At 41.3% G+C, this 19,534-nt stretch overlaps 1 protein-coding gene across 1 annotated transcript in view; it reads left to right on the top strand.

The window, feature by feature from the left end:
• The window catches only part of PLCB4 (phospholipase C beta 4), a 219,256-nt gene that overhangs the window by 154,792 nt on the left and 44,930 nt on the right, over positions 1-19,534 (top strand). Inside the window, exons 16-22 of the mRNA XM_054724007.1 lie at positions 2,985-3,075; positions 4,797-4,892; positions 10,216-10,310; positions 15,306-15,341; positions 18,058-18,199; positions 18,826-18,910; positions 19,244-19,368. Of these exons, the coding sequence (XP_054579982.1) occupies positions 2,985-3,075; positions 4,797-4,892; positions 10,216-10,310; positions 15,306-15,341; positions 18,058-18,199; positions 18,826-18,910; positions 19,244-19,368 (670 nt within the window). The remainder of the gene's footprint in view (positions 1-2,984; positions 3,076-4,796; positions 4,893-10,215; positions 10,311-15,305; positions 15,342-18,057; positions 18,200-18,825; positions 18,911-19,243; positions 19,369-19,534) is intronic.

The following is a 19,534-nucleotide window of genomic DNA, read 5'->3' as shown; positions in this document are numbered from 1 at the left end:
GTATAAAACAATGCACAGTAGTAAAAGTTTGCTCCATTCTTTTTTTTTCTTTTTCTTTTTTTATTGTTTAAAGTATTACATATGTCTTCTTTTTCCCCCATCGACCCCTCCCTGGCCACTCCCACCCCCCAGGACAAGCCCCCACTGTCCCAGTGTCTGTGTCCATTGGTTATGCTAATATGCATGCATATAAATCCTTTGGTTGATCTCTTACCACCCCCACCTCCCCCAACCCTTCCCTGCCTTCCCTCTGAGGTTTGACAGTCTGTTTGATGCTTCTCTGTCTCTGGATCTATTTTTGTTCATCAGTTTATGTTGTTCATTATATCCCACATATGAGTGAGATCATGTGATATTTATCTTTCTCCGACTGGCTTATTTCGCTTAGCATAATGCTCTCCAGGTCCATCTATGCTGTTGCAAATGGTAAAAGTTCCTTCTTTTTTACAGCAGTGTAGTATTCCATTGTGTAGATGTACCACAGTTTTTTAATCCACTCATCTGCTGATGGGCACTTAGGGCTGTTTCCAAATCTTAGCTATTGTGAATTGTGCTGCTATGAGCATAGGGATGCCTTTCTGATTGGTATTTCTGATTTCTTCGGACATATTCATAGAAGTAGGATTACTGGGTCAAATGCCTCACTCTTGACAAGCAGCTGATGGGCCCAGACATGGTAGCATGAGGTGGCAGTAGAACATGACAGTGGCTGACATGAAGGAAAGTGCTTCATGTTACCTGTGAGCAAACACATCCAGTGGTTGAACAATGAGTTTTTTTCAGAAGCGATCTACAGGAGCAGAAAAATATATGCAGGAGACAAGGATATTGTATCCTTTGCACCCATCCCCTGATTCTCTTCAGTTTACTGAAGTCACAGCTGCAGGCACCCTGTGCATGTCCACGAGCTGCATCCTATTTCTCTGCATACTGGCTGCCTTCCAGCTGACTGCCAGCCTGCAGCTTTTCTCAGAGGGAGAACTCTGGTCACGGGAGCCTGCTCTGCCCACAGGTGAAAGTTAGGCCAGAAGTGCCAGAGAATTAACACCCCTGCCCCATGCTCCCTCACTCTTCAGAAGGGATAACTTCGAGCACATGTTTCCCACCATCCCCCAGGGTTTCCCAGCAGGATCGCTGTACAGTTACCCAGAGTGATAACTTGTCTGATAACACACTCTTGATTGGCTGCCTGTCTCCTTTTTATCACTTTCCTACTCCTCTTGGAGTGTCCTGGGGCAGCCTCCCAAATAAACTACCGGGGCATTAATCCTGGTCTCAAACTGATTAAAAGGGAACCCAAGCTAAGAAATATCCCTGATTTTTATCTCACTTTTTTGTCACCTAGGCCCTCTGTTTATTTTATTTTTTGGTTGGGCTAAGGTGCTTGCTTTGGGGAAAAGACCAGTGTGTTCTCCATGGAGTGATATGCACATGCGTCAAAGGTGTTGAGAGAAGCATCTATATATATAAAAACCTAAGCGGCCTCTACTATGGCCGGCTGATAGGACAACCGGCAAGTAGCTATGCTACGCACTGACCACCAGGGGGCAGATGCTCAATGCAGGAGCTGCTGAGCTGTGGTCACTTGGCAGCGGTGGTTCTCGGGTGACGCACCCAGAACCAGAGAGAAGGGAGCCCAATTCCGGGGTGCGTCATCCGAGAACTGCCCTCTCGCAATCTGGGACCCCTCAGGGGGATGTTGGAGAGCCGGTTTTGGCCCAATCCCCGCAGGCCAGGCCGAGGGACCCCACCAGTGAACGGATCCATGCACTGGGTCTTTAGTAGGTAATATAAATGGGAGTAAGACTTGCTCTCTGAACCAAAAAGCTTCCGATTGTGGGGTACAGCAGGGGTGTAGGACACAGGACACAAATGTAACAACATAACTAAAAAGAAGGTGGCCTGTGATGTGTGGAATATTTATTGGAGATATCCAGGTTCAAGAGAGAGTGCTGTGGAGTGGACCAGTTTACAACAGGCTTCCCAAAAGCAGAATTTCAGCCAAGTGTTTCATTTGAGGAAACACAGACATGGGAATGCATAGTGCCTTGCATATTAAGTAGTATAAAAATTAGTTTTGAAAATGAATGGATGCCTGAGGGGTGGATGGATAAGAGTGAGTGGGTTAGTGGGTGGTTGGGTATATAGATGGATGGGGGAATGGATGACTGAGTTCTATGGATTAGAGGTAATAGAAGAAAGGGAACTTCCTTTGCAGACATAAATCCAAGCAAATGAAACCATAGTAGAGGTCAGATTTCAGTAATTAAGACCATGCCATTCTTGTTTCCCTTATGGAACCCACAAAACTATAGTCCCAAGTGTAGAGGTTAGGTCAGACTGAGCACACAGGCTTACTGTTCCATCCAGCACTTGGAGGGATTAGGGGAGACCTTGTGGTTGGGAAAGCCAATTCTGACCTAAGCAGCCACAATGATTCTTTGCACTTTACCAGATATTTAAAAAGGGCAAAACCTGAGTTTGGGCAGGAGCTCCTCCCCCGATGCCACCCCAGGTCAGACCCAGCTCCATGGGGGAAGGTGGGGCAGCTCTGCATACCTTGGAGGCGGTGTGGAGGTCAAGTTTGCCACAATAGTCTAAGGCAGTGGTCGGCAAACTCATTAGTGAACAGAGCCAAATATCAACAGTACAACGATTGAAATTTCTTTTGAGAGCCAAATTTTTTTAACTTAAACTTCTTCTAACGCCACTTCACCCAGGCCGTGGTATTTTATGGAAGAGCCACACTCAAGGGGTCAAAGAGCCACATGTGGCTTGCGAGCCGCAGTTTGCCGACCACGGGTCTAAGGCAAAGTTGGATATGGTGGGCTAATTGGATTGGGGAAGGAAATCATAAAACTGTGCTGACTGCCATCTAGTGGATATGGGTGGTATAACTCACAGGCCTCTGCTCCTTCTGGGCTGGCAATGAGAATGGAGAAGCACAATCTGTCACTAATTCAGCCTTTTCTGTTTTTCTGTAGCTTGAACCAGGCAGGCCCTTGCCATCCCCCAATGACCTCAAAAGAAAAATACTCATCAAAAATAAACGGCTGAAACCTGAGGTTGAACAAAGTAAGTCAAATACATGCATCTATAATGGGTGCATACACACCTTGTATGTTTCAACAATTCAGCTGTTTAGAATGCAATATGTTTTAAAACCATGGATTTGTGGGGGAGGGTGTAGTTGTGATGTTACATATTTTCATTGAAGTTTAGTTTCTGCATCAGTTCGTTTCTGCAGTGAGAAAAGCATATTCATATAACAGAATTTGGAGGGGTTCCAAGGAGAAATGAGAAGAAAGTGGAAGAGGCATTTTCAAATTTATCAAAATATAAGGAACTAGGATTTTATCATTTTGTATGCTCTAAATTCCTTTTGAAAAGTTTTCCTTGCACTTTGCTCGTGTGATATATACATATCTAGGGATCCTAGGTAAATGTGAAAGTGTAAATGTATGTGTGTGGGGTAGTGTAGAGAGGTTAAGAGAAACGATTTTACATAGATATCTCCCCCTGTATTTTCCTAGAATATTACCTTTCAACAAATCTCTTAGTTCAATAAATTAGTAGCATCAAATATTGTATGATTGCATTGTGTTTTTTCCCTAGGTAGTCTAAATTAAAATTTTAATTGTATTATTTATAGTTTTCTTTTATTACAAAAACAATGATGCTATTGGAAAGTGAAGACAACAAAAAAGTATAAGAAACTAATAAAATAGCACTAAATTATGTATTTTACACATCAATACATGTACTATAGATGCATATATACATGCATGTTTAGACATATGCATACATTTTAACAAAACTAGGATCATGTAAAGTGTGCTCATTTCAAAAATTATTTTTAATTCAACCAAGTATATTTCCATTTAGCAGAAAGTAAATCTACATACTGACTTTAATTGTAATGTATGAAACATAACGCAGAATTTATTGTGGTATATGCGATCCTTTCACCAGTCCCAAGTTGGTGGATTTTTCATTACTATGAAAACAACAATGATAAACATGCCTGAATATTCATTTTGTACATTTGTGCAGCCTTCTCCTTGGAATCAATTTGTACAGTTAGAGTCGGTTGGTCAAAGCACAGACACATTTTATACTGTGATATATCTTGTTATACTGTCTTTCAGAAAAGTTGTACCAAGTTATACTCTCACTGTAATATGTGAGAAGCCTGTTTCCCAGCCCTATTCTTAATGCTGGCTGTTGGCCATTTTTATAGTCTGGGTACTCAACACTAGAAGACAATAATACTTTAATTTTTTATTTATATGTCTTTAAAAACTAGCTTCTTTATCATCATTTATGATTTCTCCTTTTTCCATTTTTTAAATTATTTTGTCTTTATCTTATGGACTTACTAAGGGATTTTTATGTATTAGGGTAATAACCTTGGTTATAGCAGTGGCAAATACTCTTTCCTGGAGTTTGGTCATTCTTCAATGTGCATGTTTCTTTTCTGTCACTTCACCTGAATTGTCCTCCAATCATGGGTTTTTGTTATCAAGACTTAAAATAAATCCTTCACAATGCCTGAGCCCCCATCTCACGCCTCTGAAAAGTGGGCAGTTCACCCATGTTCTTCATCATGTGTAGAGAGTGTGACTGTTGTATGTTCCTTAAGGTCATCCACCAGGACTGGGTGAGACAGAAGCCTTAGAACTATATCCCAGAGGAGCCTAGACAATGCATTTCTTTCCCTTTTATTTCCTTCTCAGTGTGAATACTAAATCCCAGGCTCTATAAGTGATTTAACATCCGTCACCTTCTTCTTCTAGAGCAGCTCGAAGCTCTGAAAAGCATGATGGAAGCTGGAGAATCCGCTGCTCCAGTTAGCATCTTAGAGGATGATAATGAGGAAGAAATAGAAAGTGGTAAGTTGTATGTTGTTGTTGTTGTTTTCATTTACATGTCACAAAAGTACTTTTTAAATTAAAAATTGAATTTTAATTCTTAATCGTCGGGTGTATGTTCATGCACCAAACTTAATCTTTTGGTATTTTGGGGTATTTTTCCAAATAGTATTACTTTCAGTTTTCTTGGGCACCAGATTTCAGTGACTTTGTCATCTCCCTTCCTATTGTGCAATTCACTCAGCTGTTCAGAAATTCACAGCCAGAGACTCCTGAAAGCCCTTGCTATCAGAGGCAGGGGTTGGAGTAAAAAGGATATTTGCAGTCCTTCCTATAAACAAACACATAAACTTGAGTGGTGTTAATGATGATAGTAGTAAGGCAAGTGAAAAGGACAGGAATGTGAGCAAAGACCCACAAGTAAATGATTGGTTTGAAGGTACACCCACAAAATGAACTGGAAACTCAAAGCCAGTTTTAAGATTTGAATTCCTTCAAATAACCAGCTCACTGGATCTAAACAGGTAGATAATTTTAACAAAGGCAGCCTTGTTTAACATATTTGAATATTTGCTATTAGCTTCTGTTTTACTTTGGCCATATGGGAACAACCATAATGTTGTTTTAATGGACCTTTTGAGAGGTGAGGAATGTTTAGAAAGTTATTTGTTCATTATGTAGCATGAGAACTGATAAACAAAATAATTTGGACTTGCACTGTGTATCTTTTGGTTAGACAGTGCCTTGGATTTAGAGAGTGGCTTTGGGCTAAATAATTTAGAAATACTTATCCTATATAATAAAAGCCTAATATGCTAAGTGTCTGGTTGTCCGGTCATCCATTCAACCAATCAAAGTGTGATATGCTAATGATATGCTAAAGCTGCTCAACATGCACAGATGCTCCAACTGATAGGTTAACTTGCTGCTGGGGTCCGGCTGATCGCGACTGAGTGAGACAGGCCAGACATGCTCTGGAGCCCTCCCGCAGTCCCTCCCCAGCTGGCCAGCCTCCTGAGTCGCTCCCCGGCCCTGATCGTGCACCGGTGGTGTCCCTTGGCCTGGCCTGCACCCTCTTGCAATCCGGGACCCCTCGGGGGATGTTGGAGAGCCGGTTTTGACCCGATCCTGCTCAATGCAGGAGCTGCCCCCTGGTGGTCAGTGTGCTCCCACAAGGGGAGCGCTGCTCAGCCAGAAGCCGGGCTCACAGCTGGCGAGCACAGCAGCAGTGGTGGGAGCCTCTCTGCCTCCATGGCAGCACTAAGGATGTCCCAGAATGCGAGAGGGTACAGGCCGGGCTGAGGAACCCTCCCCCCCACCCCCCGCCTCGGCGTGCATGAATTTCATGCGCAGAGCCTCTAGTATATAAAATAAACATATACTTGTTATATGTTTATATACTTGTTATATAAACATCTGAAATTCCGAAATACAAGAGTAGGAAAGTTTGATATTATAGGTAAAAACTTGAAAGCTATAAGAATTAACTAATCTTATTCATAACCCCTTAATAAGTAAAGACTTCTAATTGTGGTCTATGTTGCACATGCAAAGAGTGGGTTCAATTTCACTCCCAGAAAAAAGTCAGAATGACTTACTCTTATATGCTTTATATGGCAGAGGAGGTCTAGAAGGCCAAAGTTATCTGATATCATTTAATCAATGCCTGTTATGGTTACCTATTACTGTGTAACACATCACCCCAAAATTTAGAGGCTTAAAACAACACTATTATCTTCTCAGTTCTGTGGGTCATCTGGGCTCAGGTTGATAGTTCTCCCTGAGGTTTCTCATGCAGTTGCCCACAGATGACATCTGGGGCTGGAGTCTTTAGAAGGTTCAGTTGGACCAGTTGTCCAAGATGGCTCACTCACATGGCTTGCAGCTGTGTCTGCTGGGAGCTCTGCTGGGCTTGCTGACCCAAGCACCCCCATGTGGCCTCTCCATGTGGTTTGGGCTTCTCAAAGCACGGTGGTCCTGTTTTGTTTTGTTTTTCCAAGAAGCAGAAAACAGAAGCTGCTAAACTATTTAAGAGCTACACCTGGACCTGGGACGTCATCACTTCCTCTCTATGCTATGCATCAAATCAGACTTAGCGCCCGCCCAGGTTCCAGGAGGTGGGTGCGCAGGAAGGTCACATTGTAGAAGCGCAGGTGGGAAGGCAGATGTTATAGTAGCTGTCTTTGGAAAATAGTCTGCCATAATGCCTACTATATTATTTCACAGTTTTTGCAAATAATAAACCTAAACAAGATTTACGAATAAAATATTGAAAGAGCTATGCTCAAAAGTTCAGTAAAATACTTCTAAAATTTGAAAAGATGACTCTTAGGTAAACATAGTATCTTAACTTACACTTCATAGATGGAACTCAAAAACATGAGGCATTACTAAATACTATAATCCAGTAAAACAAACTGCAGAATAATGGAATAAACTAACGAGAAAAAAAATAACAACTACCATTGTTACACCAACATTTTGACATGATCCCATAGCTGGTAAGCAGTGGGACTAAGATTCAATTCTAGAATTGCCTTATCTCCTTTTGTACCTTACAATCCTGCCCTTCTAATATACAGGAATACAAAGAAAACTCAAATATGCAAAATGGTTGTTAAAAAAAATTAAGGAGAAAGAATATAACTGATAAAAGTCAAATTTTTTGAACATACACATTAATCTAAAATGACGATCAGTGTGATTCCACATATCACCCTTAAGGGTACTTTCCCAACTTTTATGAATATGTTAATTATTCTTATAGACAAAAATATGCCTCTAGTGGCTCCCATGTTATTTCAAAATATGCTTGAGATTTTGATTAAATTTTAACAGAAATAATCATGAGGGATAGTATAAATGTAGGAAAATAGCTGAGAGGATAGAATGATTCATTTGAGTTTCTCTTTAAAGGCATAGAGGTTTCTGTTTTACCAGTTATGTATTTGATTCTTAGGTTCCCTCAGTAATATATAGTCATAGTTCTGGTCTATCAGTTGGCTGTCATTACCCTGACCTCACAGTATGATCCTATTATACACAAATGACTAGAGTCTCTAATTTAAACTTGAACACAGCAGGCAAGAGGAAACCAAGTGAAGTTCAAGAGGGCAGGCTGCCTGGAGGCTGTAGAAAATAGAGAAGACTCTCAGTCCAAGCATGTTCCCATTCATTAGCCGGATTTAGATTCAGAAGGATGCATGACTCCCAGGACTGTGAGACAAACAGTGGGGAATATCAGAATTATACATGTCTGTACATATTGGCACACTCAAGAGATGATAACATTTATTCATTCATACAACTCTTTTAAAATAGTTACTAAATCTCTACCACTTGTATGAAACATACCCCTGAATTCAAGTAGTTTATATCTGGCAGGGCAAGTTCAACTAGAGATACATGAAATGGAAATTTAATAGTGATGGTGGAAAGTTTCAAAATCTTTGTTATGGACTGTGGGTCATGGAAACCCAGTGTCACAATAAGACCATTGTGCTAAGAATCTGGAGAAATCTAATCCACATCTTACTCTTTGGCTTCACAAGTCAAATCATATATCTGAATCTATTTCTTCTTCTATAAAATGAAGATACTGGACCAGATTAAGACCTAGTCTAGCTCCTCAAATTCTCTTTTTCCTGCCCAAAGCCTATATGACGTACTGTTTTTTGTTTTGTTTTGTTTTTATTTTAATCATCTGCCTCAAGAATATCCCCTCACAGGAAGATCAGTATCACAAGAGGAGGGTGTGTCTCTATGGCCTCACCTTCATCCCAGGCCTGAAATAGCACCTTGCTTAAGCAGTCTCTCAAATTCCAAATCCAATATAACATCAGTTAAAAGACACCACTATTTTATTTTGATTAAGAAAGAAAAATGCTTTCTATGAATTCTAAAATACCATCAGTTAAAGGAAACATTGCAATGTCAGTTACATTAAAATGTTGTGGGGGTGGGAAATGCATCTTTGAATCAGTGAAATCCTTTTACATTTACTCCTGTTCTTGCCTTTTCCTTTGTACATTTTAAACATGCTTTTGAAAAATAGCTCTAATTGTTATGGGCCTGCTAACCTCCCTTGTGAGTCCATATTCAGAAAATATTTCACTGTTGTTTTACAGAACACGTCCCTCAAGGATTCTGGCTAGGTTTTAGGCAAATTCTTTTCAGGGAATCATGGGAATCCAGATCTCACACCAGCATGTGAGACACCCCTATGTCTTTAACCAGTTAACTACCACGCGTCCAAACTGGAAACCATCCCCACAAACCACAGTATTTTGAATTTAATTTAAAAAATCAATTTGCAATGAATATTATAAAAATAAATATATTACTCACAATTTGGGTGTTCTTGAATATTTTCAGCTGAAAATTCTCATGAAAAAATGATTTTAAAGTTGGTCAGGGCTGCCACTTAGGGAAAACATTTTTTTTAATAGAGGCGTGTGGCGTGTGGGGAAGGTCCACCACTTGCATGTACTGGTACAGAAGCTTATGGCGTACAATGGGTTTAAGAGAAATTCAAGTGGATTATTCTATCCTCTTAGCTACTTTCCTACCTCTATACTACCCCTCGTGATTATTTCTGTTAAAATTTAATCAAATTTTTTTTCTAATGAGTAATCCTTTTTCCGCGAACAGACTTGGGTGGATACCAGAGTTCTTGTCACTTTCCTGGGCCATAGACCGAGTGCGCCTGTGCCTCCTTTTACCGCCTGGGCCACACTCCTGTGATCCCACTTTATTTAGCCCCCACTTCTAGCTCCTCCCCTAGCATGAGCCTGAGAAATGACTTCAGAGCCTTTGAAACCTTAGCCAGATTTGACAAGTGGCCTACAGGAGCAATACAGTCCTTCCAAGCTCGTCTTTTTTTTTTTTTTCTGTCACCTAATGACTTGTGGACATTTTTGTCTCCTTTTTCAAAATTATCCAATGTATTTTCCTTTTCTTGTATCTTCTTTTTTTTCTCTAGATCTCATGAAAGATCAAAATATAATTTTTATGAGTTACAAGTATTCCTAAGGTGTTGAGGCTTTCATTTTTAGGGTTAGTGTACGGGATGGAAATCATCATTCACTTAAGAATACTTTATTAAGCATTAATCATGTCCAGTATCATGCTAGATGCAAGAGAACAAACAAATAACAAGATATGCTCCTTGATAAGAGTTTAGTGAGAGTTTTATTTGAAAAAAAAATGCATATTTCAACGTTCCCATTTGTGTTTAGCTTCCTTCTCCTCTAAAAGGGCTTATGTTCCCCCCAAGATGACGGAGAATGTCTGATTGCTTGGTGGTAATTTGGCTTCATGGATATTTCTTTTGTCTTTCATGCAGTTGACCAAGAGGAAGAAGCTCATCCAGAATACAAATTTGGAAGTGAACTTGATGACTTGGGTCACAAGGAAGTTGTTGCAAATAGTGTCAAGAAGGTCAGCATTTTTGTGTCCCCTTTATTTCATAGTTCTCAAGAGGTAGTGGCTGTTAGTTATCCAATTTTAGAAATATAATCACCACAAGAGACTAAAGTAGCCTATAATCCGGTGGCCAGATTACTATCTGAACTCAAGATACACATAATATCAAGTTAGGAAAGACATTTAAATTACTCTTTAGTCATCTTTAGTGTTGACTGCTACCCAGTATCCTTTAAATATTTTCATTTATTGCATTATTGAAGGTCAGCGATTTTCAACCTGTTTCTTCTCATAGCACACAAAGACTAATTAACTAAAATTCTGCAGCACACCAAAAAAAAATATTTTTTGAGCTGTAAAAAAAAAGGCATAATTTTGATCAACCAGATGGCTGATGTTGGGTTGGCTATTGTCATTCTTTATTTAACAATCTAAAGGAAAAGAGGGCAATGCCCCCAACTAAATAGTCAAGTATCGCATGTTTTAAAAATTCCTGCAGCACACTGAATAGGGAGACAACAGCAGCAGCATCCTAGTGGCAAAGGTGAACCTGTTGAAGTCATTAGGAAAATGATCCCTGATCATCACAAGCAAGCCCTCATTACAAAATGAGATAGCTCATCTCCCTACTAATGTAGAGTAAGCATAAAAATATTCCCATCTAGCCAACCACTCAGCAAGAAAAATACTTTCTGTGTACCTACTATGGGCCAGGCACAGTATAGGCTATAACAACCCACAAGGGTAAAAACACACTTGGTTTCTGCCCTCATAGAGCTTATAGTCTGTAGGAGTTTATAGGAAGGGAGTGGGAAATAGACGAAAAACAAGTAAACAGTCAATTATATGATTATAATTTGTGAAAAGTACTATTATGAAACTAAAAGTGAGTGCTAAAATCAAGACTAATATGGAGGGAATAAGGAAACAAGAACCCAGAGGGTAAAGAGGAACCAGACATGCACATAAATAGAAAAATAACTTTATTTGCAGAGGGACCACAAGAGTAACAACAAAGACAGTGTAAACAGAGTGAACTGAGTAAAACAAGATGAGATTGCACATGCAGGTGAGAACTAGATGATGCAGGATTTGGGAGGCCACCGTGAGAAACTCAGATGTTAATTTAAGTGAAATGTGAAGCCAATGAAAATATTTAAGGAAGAGAGCAATATAACCTAGTAGGAGCTTTTTAAAACCACTATAGTTACCATATGGAGAGGAGTTTAGAAGGAAGCCAGAGTGCATGCAGGAAGAGTAGGTAGGCTAGGCTGTCAAACAAGGCCAGACCTCTGAGGGCTTAACAGGAAAGTAAGTACAGAAGACTGAGTGGTTCAAGATCTATTGCAGAAACAAAAATGATTCATCTTGCTGATGGATTGAATGTGGGAAAGTAAGAGAGATGGGGAGGGGGCAAGATAACTCTTTAGGATTTGTGTTTGAGGACTTGGGTAGACCTGGGGGAAGACTGGAAGAGAAAGAATTCAGAAGTTTCAAGTAAGACAGGCTGTTTGAGGCCTGTGAGATACTTAACCCTTTGCACTCGCTTGCTTTTTTCTCGATTCCTTTATTCTACTCGGGATTTAATTTTTTAAATACCCCAGATTTTACAAAGCGTGGCAGTAGAATAAAAAACTGGAGTTTCTTTTCATACAAACTTATTTATTTGGATATTTTTATATTTCAAATTATTGATACATTCAAGAGTATAAAAAGCGACATCCGAGTGCAAAAGGTTAAGGTGCCTCCTAGGTGTTTACATAACATTTACTTCTGACTCTGGGTTTATTTCCTAACTGTATAACCTTGGTAAGTTCCTTAACCTCTCAGTGCCTTGGTTTCTTCATTTGAAAAATGAAGGCCATCATTGGCCCATTATGAAGAGTGAATGGGTTTAGTGTATGTCAAGAACGTAGAAACCTGGCACATTGAAACTTCTATAAAAGCCTTATGATGAACTTCACCATTGTCATTATCATCATCACTAGCAACATCATCACTTGTATCTAGAACTAGAAGAGAGGTTGGGCTAGAGAGATAAATTTGCAGTTCAGAAGATATTATTGAAACCATGGAAATAATTGAGATGCTTCATGGAAAGAGAAATAAATGGAGGTCCTATTTAAAGGAGACTCACAGAAGAGGGGCCAGTAAAGAAGAGCAAAGTATAGCCAGAGGAGTGGGAGTGAACCCAGGCAATGAGAACAAGAGAACAGTGTTGAGAGAAAAACAGAGTGGTTGATCATTTTCCCCAGTTTTATTGAGATATAATGGACATAATACAAGGCAGGACAAAAGAAGCGTATAGTTGTTCATATGGAAAATAATGCAATAATATAAGAATAAACTCTGTGTTTTATGTACTCACAAGTGTAAGCCTACTTTTGCCCCACCTTGTATTGTGTAAGTTTAAGGTGTACAGTAAGGATAGTTAGCTCAACCATCACCTCACATAATTACCTTTTCATGCGTGTGGTGAGAACATTTAAGATCTGCTCTTGCAGCACCTTTCAAGTATATAAAACAATTCTGTTAACTATCGTCACTGCTGTACATTCAGTCCTTGGGATGTATTCATCTTATAACTAGAAGTTTATATCCTTTGACCAACAAACTGCTCCCCAGCCCCCTAGCACCTGGCAGTGATTGATTTTGATGATTCTGTTGAATAAGTAAGCAGACTCAAGAGTGTCCATTGGATTGGGAACAGTGGCAACCTGGAAAAGAGAAGTTTCAATGGAGTGGTGGGGGCCACTGGAGCAGGCATGAATGAGTAGAAACTATACTTTTGAGTAGCTTTGCTATAAAGAGGAATAAGAAATGGGCTGGTGGTTAAGGGTAGCCTGAGGTGTCTAGGAGGTAATATTTTTAAGATGAATGAACTGGAGTTTGCAAACTGTTGGAATAGTGCAAGTGGAGAGGGGGAGATTAAGTCTTGTGGGAGAGAGAGGGGCTAACTGCCTGTGGGATCATGGTGACTTGATGGTGTGACCTTTGATTGGAGCAGAGATTCTTAATTATTGAAGACAGTGGATGGAAATGCAGATAGTTAATAAATACATTTGGTTGTAGGAAAACGGGAGAGTATCTGTCTGCTGAGCAAAGCTGAAGAAATACTGCTATTATACCTTACTAGAGGCCTGGTACACAAAATTCGTACTCGGTGGGTGGGGGTCCCTCAGCCCAGCCTGCACCCTCTCCAATCTGGGACCCCTTGAGGGATGTCTGACTACCTGTTTAGGCAGGCCTAAACAGTGGTCGGACATCCCTCTCACAATCCAGGACTGCTGGCTCCCAGCTGCTTGCCTGCCTCTGCCTGATTGCCCCTAACCACTTCTGCCTGCCAGACTGATCACCTCCTAACCACTCCCCTGCCAGCCTGATCGACGCCTAACTGCTCCCCGACCAGCCCGATTGCCCCTAAGTGCCCACCCCTGCCGGGCCTGGTCACCCCTAACTGCCCTCCCCTGCCGGTCTGGTCGCCCCTAACTGTCCTCCCCTGCAGGCCTGGTCACCCCCAATTGCCCTCCCCTGCAGGCCTGGGTCCCCCCCGCAACTGTTCTCCCCTGCTGACCTGGTCTCCCCCAACTGCCCTCCTCTGCTGGCCCGGTCACCCCTAACTGCCCTCCCTGCTGGCCTGATTGCCCACAGCTGCCCTCCCCTGCAGGCCTGGTCCCCCCCAACTGCCCTCCACTGCAGGCCTGTTCCCACCCAACTGCCCTCCCCTGCAGGCCTGGTCCCCCCATCTGCCCTCCCCTGCTGACCTGGTCTCCCCCAACTGCCCTCCTCTGCTGGCCCGGTCACCCCTAACTGTCCTCCCTGCTGACCTGATAGCCCACAACTGCCCTCCCCTGCAGGCCTGGTCTCCCCCAACTGCCCTCCCCTGCAGGCCTGTGTCCCACCCACAACTGTCCTCCCCTGCTGTCCTGGTCTCCCCCAACTGCCCTCCTCTGCTGGCCCAGTCACCCCTAACTGCCCTCCCTGCTGGCCTGATTGCCCACAACTGCCCTCCACTGCAGACCTTGTCCCCCCCAACTGCCCTCCCCTGCAGGCCTGGTTACTCCCAACTGCCCTCCACATGATTCCCCCCAACTGCCCTCCCCTGCAGGCCTGGGTTCCCCCCCCCCAACTGCCCTCCTCTGCTGGCCCAGTAATCCCTAACTGCCCTCCCTGCTGGCCTGATTGCCCACAACTGCCCTCCCCTGCAGGCCTGGTCCCCCCCAACTGCCCTCCCCTGCTGGTCTGTTCCCCTCCAACTGCCCTTCCCTGTAGGCCTGGGTCTCCCCCCCCCAACTGTTTTCCACTGCAGGCCTGCCCCCCCAACTAACCTCCACTGCAGGCCTGGTCCCCCCCAACTTCCCTCCCCTGCTGGCCTGGTCACCCCTAACTACCCACAACTGCCCTCCCCTGCAGGCCCTCTTATGTCCAATGGGGGCAGCCATCTTTGACCACATGGGGGTGGCCATCTTGTGTCTTGGAGTGATGGTCAATTTGCATATTACTCTTTTATTAGATAGGATCTTTTCTGATAGAAAATTTCAAGTGTTCTCAGACTATTGGATACCTACTAACACTCAGTGCTTACCTTTATGCTGCTTTACTACATAAAGCCTTTATCAATATACAGACATAAGTGTTGAATTGCTGAAGAATGATAATTCGTGCTTAGTGCCCTTTACATATCAGGGGAGGTGACCACACTGATTATTTTCCAAGCCTCACAACTAAATCACTAACTAAATTACCATTAGGAAGGATCTAAATAGATGAAAACTGTCAGCAAAGGAGGGAGACAGCATTAAAATGAGTTTTTATGGTCTATGAAACAGTATCTTTTCAGTACCTGCTCTTGTCCATGGCTTTATGTCATTGATAAATTCCCATCTTGACAAATAAATAGAATAACAAGTTCACCCATATTTTATTTAAATATGGGCATACGTATAGCTGGCAAATTTGGAATTTTGCTCTTTAGAGGAGTAAACAAATCATTTTCATTCTTTAATTTAGGTTTCTGATGACCTTGAACATGAAAACAACAAAAAGGTAAGAAAATAATTTCCTCATGCATTTTGTTTTCATTACAAGACACTATATGTGGCCTCCTAATATTGAACATGATGTTCTAAGTGTTATTGCTCTATCTTCCCCCTGCCCCATGGAATGTCCAGCTTACTGTTTATGGGTATAATATTTACATGCTTGATGCATCTAATTTTAAGAGTCTTTAAAAGAAAGAAATAATCACAGTGGAGAAATGATTACATCCCAATGAAATCATAAAAGTAGGGCAGATGAATAAGATGATTTTCCAAAAAATAAGTGTTTAGTGCATTTTCCTAGCTGGGATTAGAGATGTCATTCCTAGAACAGGAGTACATGATCATCAACACATTGACTTTGAAAATACAAGTCTACATGAATAAAAGAGAAACATGAAAATTGACCATCACTCTGCTACACCCACCAGCCAATCAGGAGCGAGTATGCAAATTAACCCAACAAAAATGGCAGTGGCCACAGAACTGGAGTGAGCAGGAGGCTTGGGTTGCCCCAGGTGATGGAGGAAGCCAAGCTTCCCACCCGCCCTGGCTGGCCCTGGCCTCTGCTCAAGGCTACAAAATTTCAATTATAGAAGATAGATAAATCCCAGATACCTGCTTTCAGCCGGCCCTGGCCTCTGCTCAAGGAGGCACTGAAAAAAAAAAAAAAGAAAGAAAGAAAGAAAGGAGGGGCTGGGAGCTTGGGTCACCGGGGGTGTGGCCAGCCTGCAAACAGCCATCAGCCCCTCACCTAGGCTGGCCAGACACCCCAGCAGGACCCCCCAACCTGAAGGGGCTGTGGCCAGCCTGCAAACAGACATCAGCCCCTCACCCAGGCTGGCCATACCCCGTGGCCCAATCCCTGTAAATGGGCAGTCAAACATCCCTCGAGGGGTCCCAGATTGGAGAGGGTGCAGGCTGGGCTGAGGGACCCCCTCCCTCCCCCAAACCCCCCCCCCCCTGCACGAATTTCATGCACCGGGCCTCTAGTGACCTAATAATTGGTCAGCAAGTACATACTGTAGTGAAATAGAAAGTTAATCTTCATTCTGACTACACTGGCCTTCTAAGAGATTGTTAATTTCATATTGCACATATTTTGGGAGTTTATTTGACATATTAGATTTTGATTTTATTGTAAGGAAAGGAAAGTTCCACCTTTAGTTTCTTTTATCTTCTTCAGAGTTCCTCCTGATATCAAAGCAATCTTGTTTAATACACATATATGGTTTATTACAATAGTGAGACATGGTAGTCATGGGCAGAAATTTGTCTTGTAATTTGATTCACGTACTTCAGAACTTTAGACAATACTCTCTTGCTATCTATGGGTTCCTATCATATTTGGAGTAAATATTAAGTTTGGACTAATTGTGGATAAGTCTGATCCTAATCCTTTCCCAGGATTTTGTGAAATTCTCTTCTACTAGAATTTCATAAGGTATTGGGATAAACAAAGGACAGGTTGGCCTTTGGTCACTGCTTTTTATGAATTAAGTAGCTGTGACTGAGTTATTTTAATCCTCAAGGCCTCAGTCTTCTCAGGTGGTCAGTGGGTAGGACTCTAATTTCTCCTACACATGATTAATGCATAGTGCATGCAATAATGATAGTGCATGCAGGAATTCAGCCCAGTGTCCAACACAGGATACTGGTGTTACTTATTATTAAACACACAAGAAAAAATCAGACTGGCCTCTGCCCTATTTGGGGGGTTGGCACATATGAAAAATAAATGATTAAAAAAAAAAAAACAGTAAGTTATATTATTTGATTTTTATCTGAGGCTTTTATTTGTGAAATCAGTTTGATGATTTAGAATGTCAAGTCATCAGATTAGACCAATTTTTTTAACTAAAGAGCTGATTCATGTGCCTAAGCAGTTTATCTACCGGTAGCAATCTGTGCAGGAAATTTGGCTTTTCACAATTCTCAACAAAATGTTGCTCACTTTTGAAAGCATTGTTTTTGTTGTTTTTTTTCTTTTGATTTACCAAGAAATAAACTAAAATATTTTTCTCTATGCAAAATAATACAATTTCAGTATTTCAATACGACAGTGTCCTATGTAGTAGGTTATTAGATTATATTAAGAATAAGCTTTTTTAAAAAACAAAAAACCATAAACTACTATGTATGTTGCTTTAGAGCAGTGTTAAGCAAAGTGGGACCCCCAGAAGAGCTTGGAAGCTAGTTAGAAATGCAAATTCTTGGGTCTCAACCTAGATTCATTTCATCAGAAACTCTGAGGGTGGAGCCCAAGCGTGTTTGTGTTTTTAAAAGCCCTCCAGGTGATTCTGCTGAACATTGCCTTTGGAGAGTCACTGTTTTGCCTTTGTGCCTCCATTCATGAAAATAAGAATAATTAATAACTGCTCTGTATATTTCATAGTATTGCTTGAACCTCAATATAGTTTCTTGAATATTTTAAAGTCCTTTGAAAATCTAAAAAATGTCCTAAAAATGTAAGGTAATCCTTTTGGATTATTTGGAACTACAATGTATATTAACATGCCTTATTTAAACGAGGCATGCGGCCCGCCACGAGTTTCACATGCTTGCGTTAGTGTAATTGAGCCAGGAGAGAGTCTTTATTTTCATTGTGTGTGTGTGTGTGTGTGTGTGTGTGTGTGTAAATTATCGTTAGTGAGGAAGTCTGTAGCATATCCCTGTGAGTCCTGAAGTCACCAACATGTATGTTCCCTTCACTGCGCTCGTAGGGCCTGGTTACCGTAGAAGATGAGCAGGCATGGATGGCATCTTATAAATATGTAGGTGCTACCACTAATATCCACCCGTATTTGTCCACAATGATCAACTATGCACAGCCGGTAAAGTTTCAAGGTTTCCATGTGGCTGAAGGTAACACCAAAGGTTAAATGCTACTGCCTTTTTTGTCTGCTTCGCTGTTGTTACACGGATGAGCTGTGCTCTGACTTGTTGCCATGTCCTTTTCTGGGTATGAGGCCTGTTCCACCTCACCTAATTTGTGTTTCACAGACCGCATGTCCTTGGCATGTGTTGACATTTGTGATGTCATTATCTACTTCAGCCACAAGGTGGCTCTGAGGGACTGGACTTGTTAACACTCAAAGAGCATATCCTCTTGCATTGAATACACTTCATAAGACCTCTTTTCATCAAAAGCTCGTCTCCGAAAATGTGTAAAGTATTTTACAATTTTTCCTAATTATTTATGGGCTAAAGAAGCCATCATCATCATTATCATCATCATCCAATATACATATTTCATGGGTGGCTGTGTGTGGCAATTGTGTACATATAATTTGCTTAATGACTCCACATTTAATTCATCACATTTTTTTTAAGTCAGCTGTCTATCCATAGGATAGTAATGAAAGTAGGAGCTACTGATATGATAATGGAATGTCTTCCTGCAAAGTCTCATGATTCAGGGTATAATTCTATTTATTGCATGTCTTTCCTTCTTTGAGGGTTTCTGAGTGCATCTTTGCTTTTCTTTACAGAACGCAACATTCATTATAACATGTCTTCTTTTAACGAGTCAGTCGGTCTAGGCTACTTGAAGACACATGCGATTGAATTTGTGAAGTATCCTTATGGAATGAGTGGTTGGTGCGCCTTTGGTTTGACAGGAATCTCTAAAGTAGATAAGTGGCTGATGCATAATTGTGGTTGTAGAGCTAATAAAATATTATGTGTGAAAGACCACAGAGGCTGTGAAAAGCTGCCCAGATGTGAATTGTTTTCTTAATCCACAAAGCAAACCGGTTTTTCTCCAAAGCATCATTTATAAATGTGAAATTCGCTCTCTATTTGTTTGTCATTATTGGTCTAGAGAGACCTTGGTTGTTTTAGTTCTTTGTTGTTTATTTATTGCTGCTGGAATAAGCTTTTTTCCATTTTCCTTAATAAGTTACACAGTTATAACAAAAGGCAAATGAGTCGCATTTACCCCAAGGGAGGCCGAGTGGATTCCAGTAATTACATGCCTCAGATTTTCTGGAACGCTGGCTGCCAGATGGTGTCACTGAACTATCAAACCCCAGGTAGGAGCTGATGTCCAGTGACCTCAAATTCCAGGAGAACCCTCTCCAACAGTTGCCATCACTTGGCTGTGGGCATTTTTTAAAGGAAGCAGACATATGGCAAAACAATGTGTTGAATTTATGTAATGGTGAGAAATTAAAAACTCAAAATAGAGCAACAAAACAA

The sequence above is a fragment of the Eptesicus fuscus genome, chromosome 12, assembly GCF_027574615.1.
Source record: "Eptesicus fuscus isolate TK198812 chromosome 12, DD_ASM_mEF_20220401, whole genome shotgun sequence".
Taxonomy (NCBI): domain Eukaryota; kingdom Metazoa; phylum Chordata; class Mammalia; order Chiroptera; family Vespertilionidae; genus Eptesicus; species Eptesicus fuscus.
The sequence above is the reverse complement of the archived record's forward strand: the minus strand, read 5'-3'. Positions and strand labels throughout refer to the sequence as shown.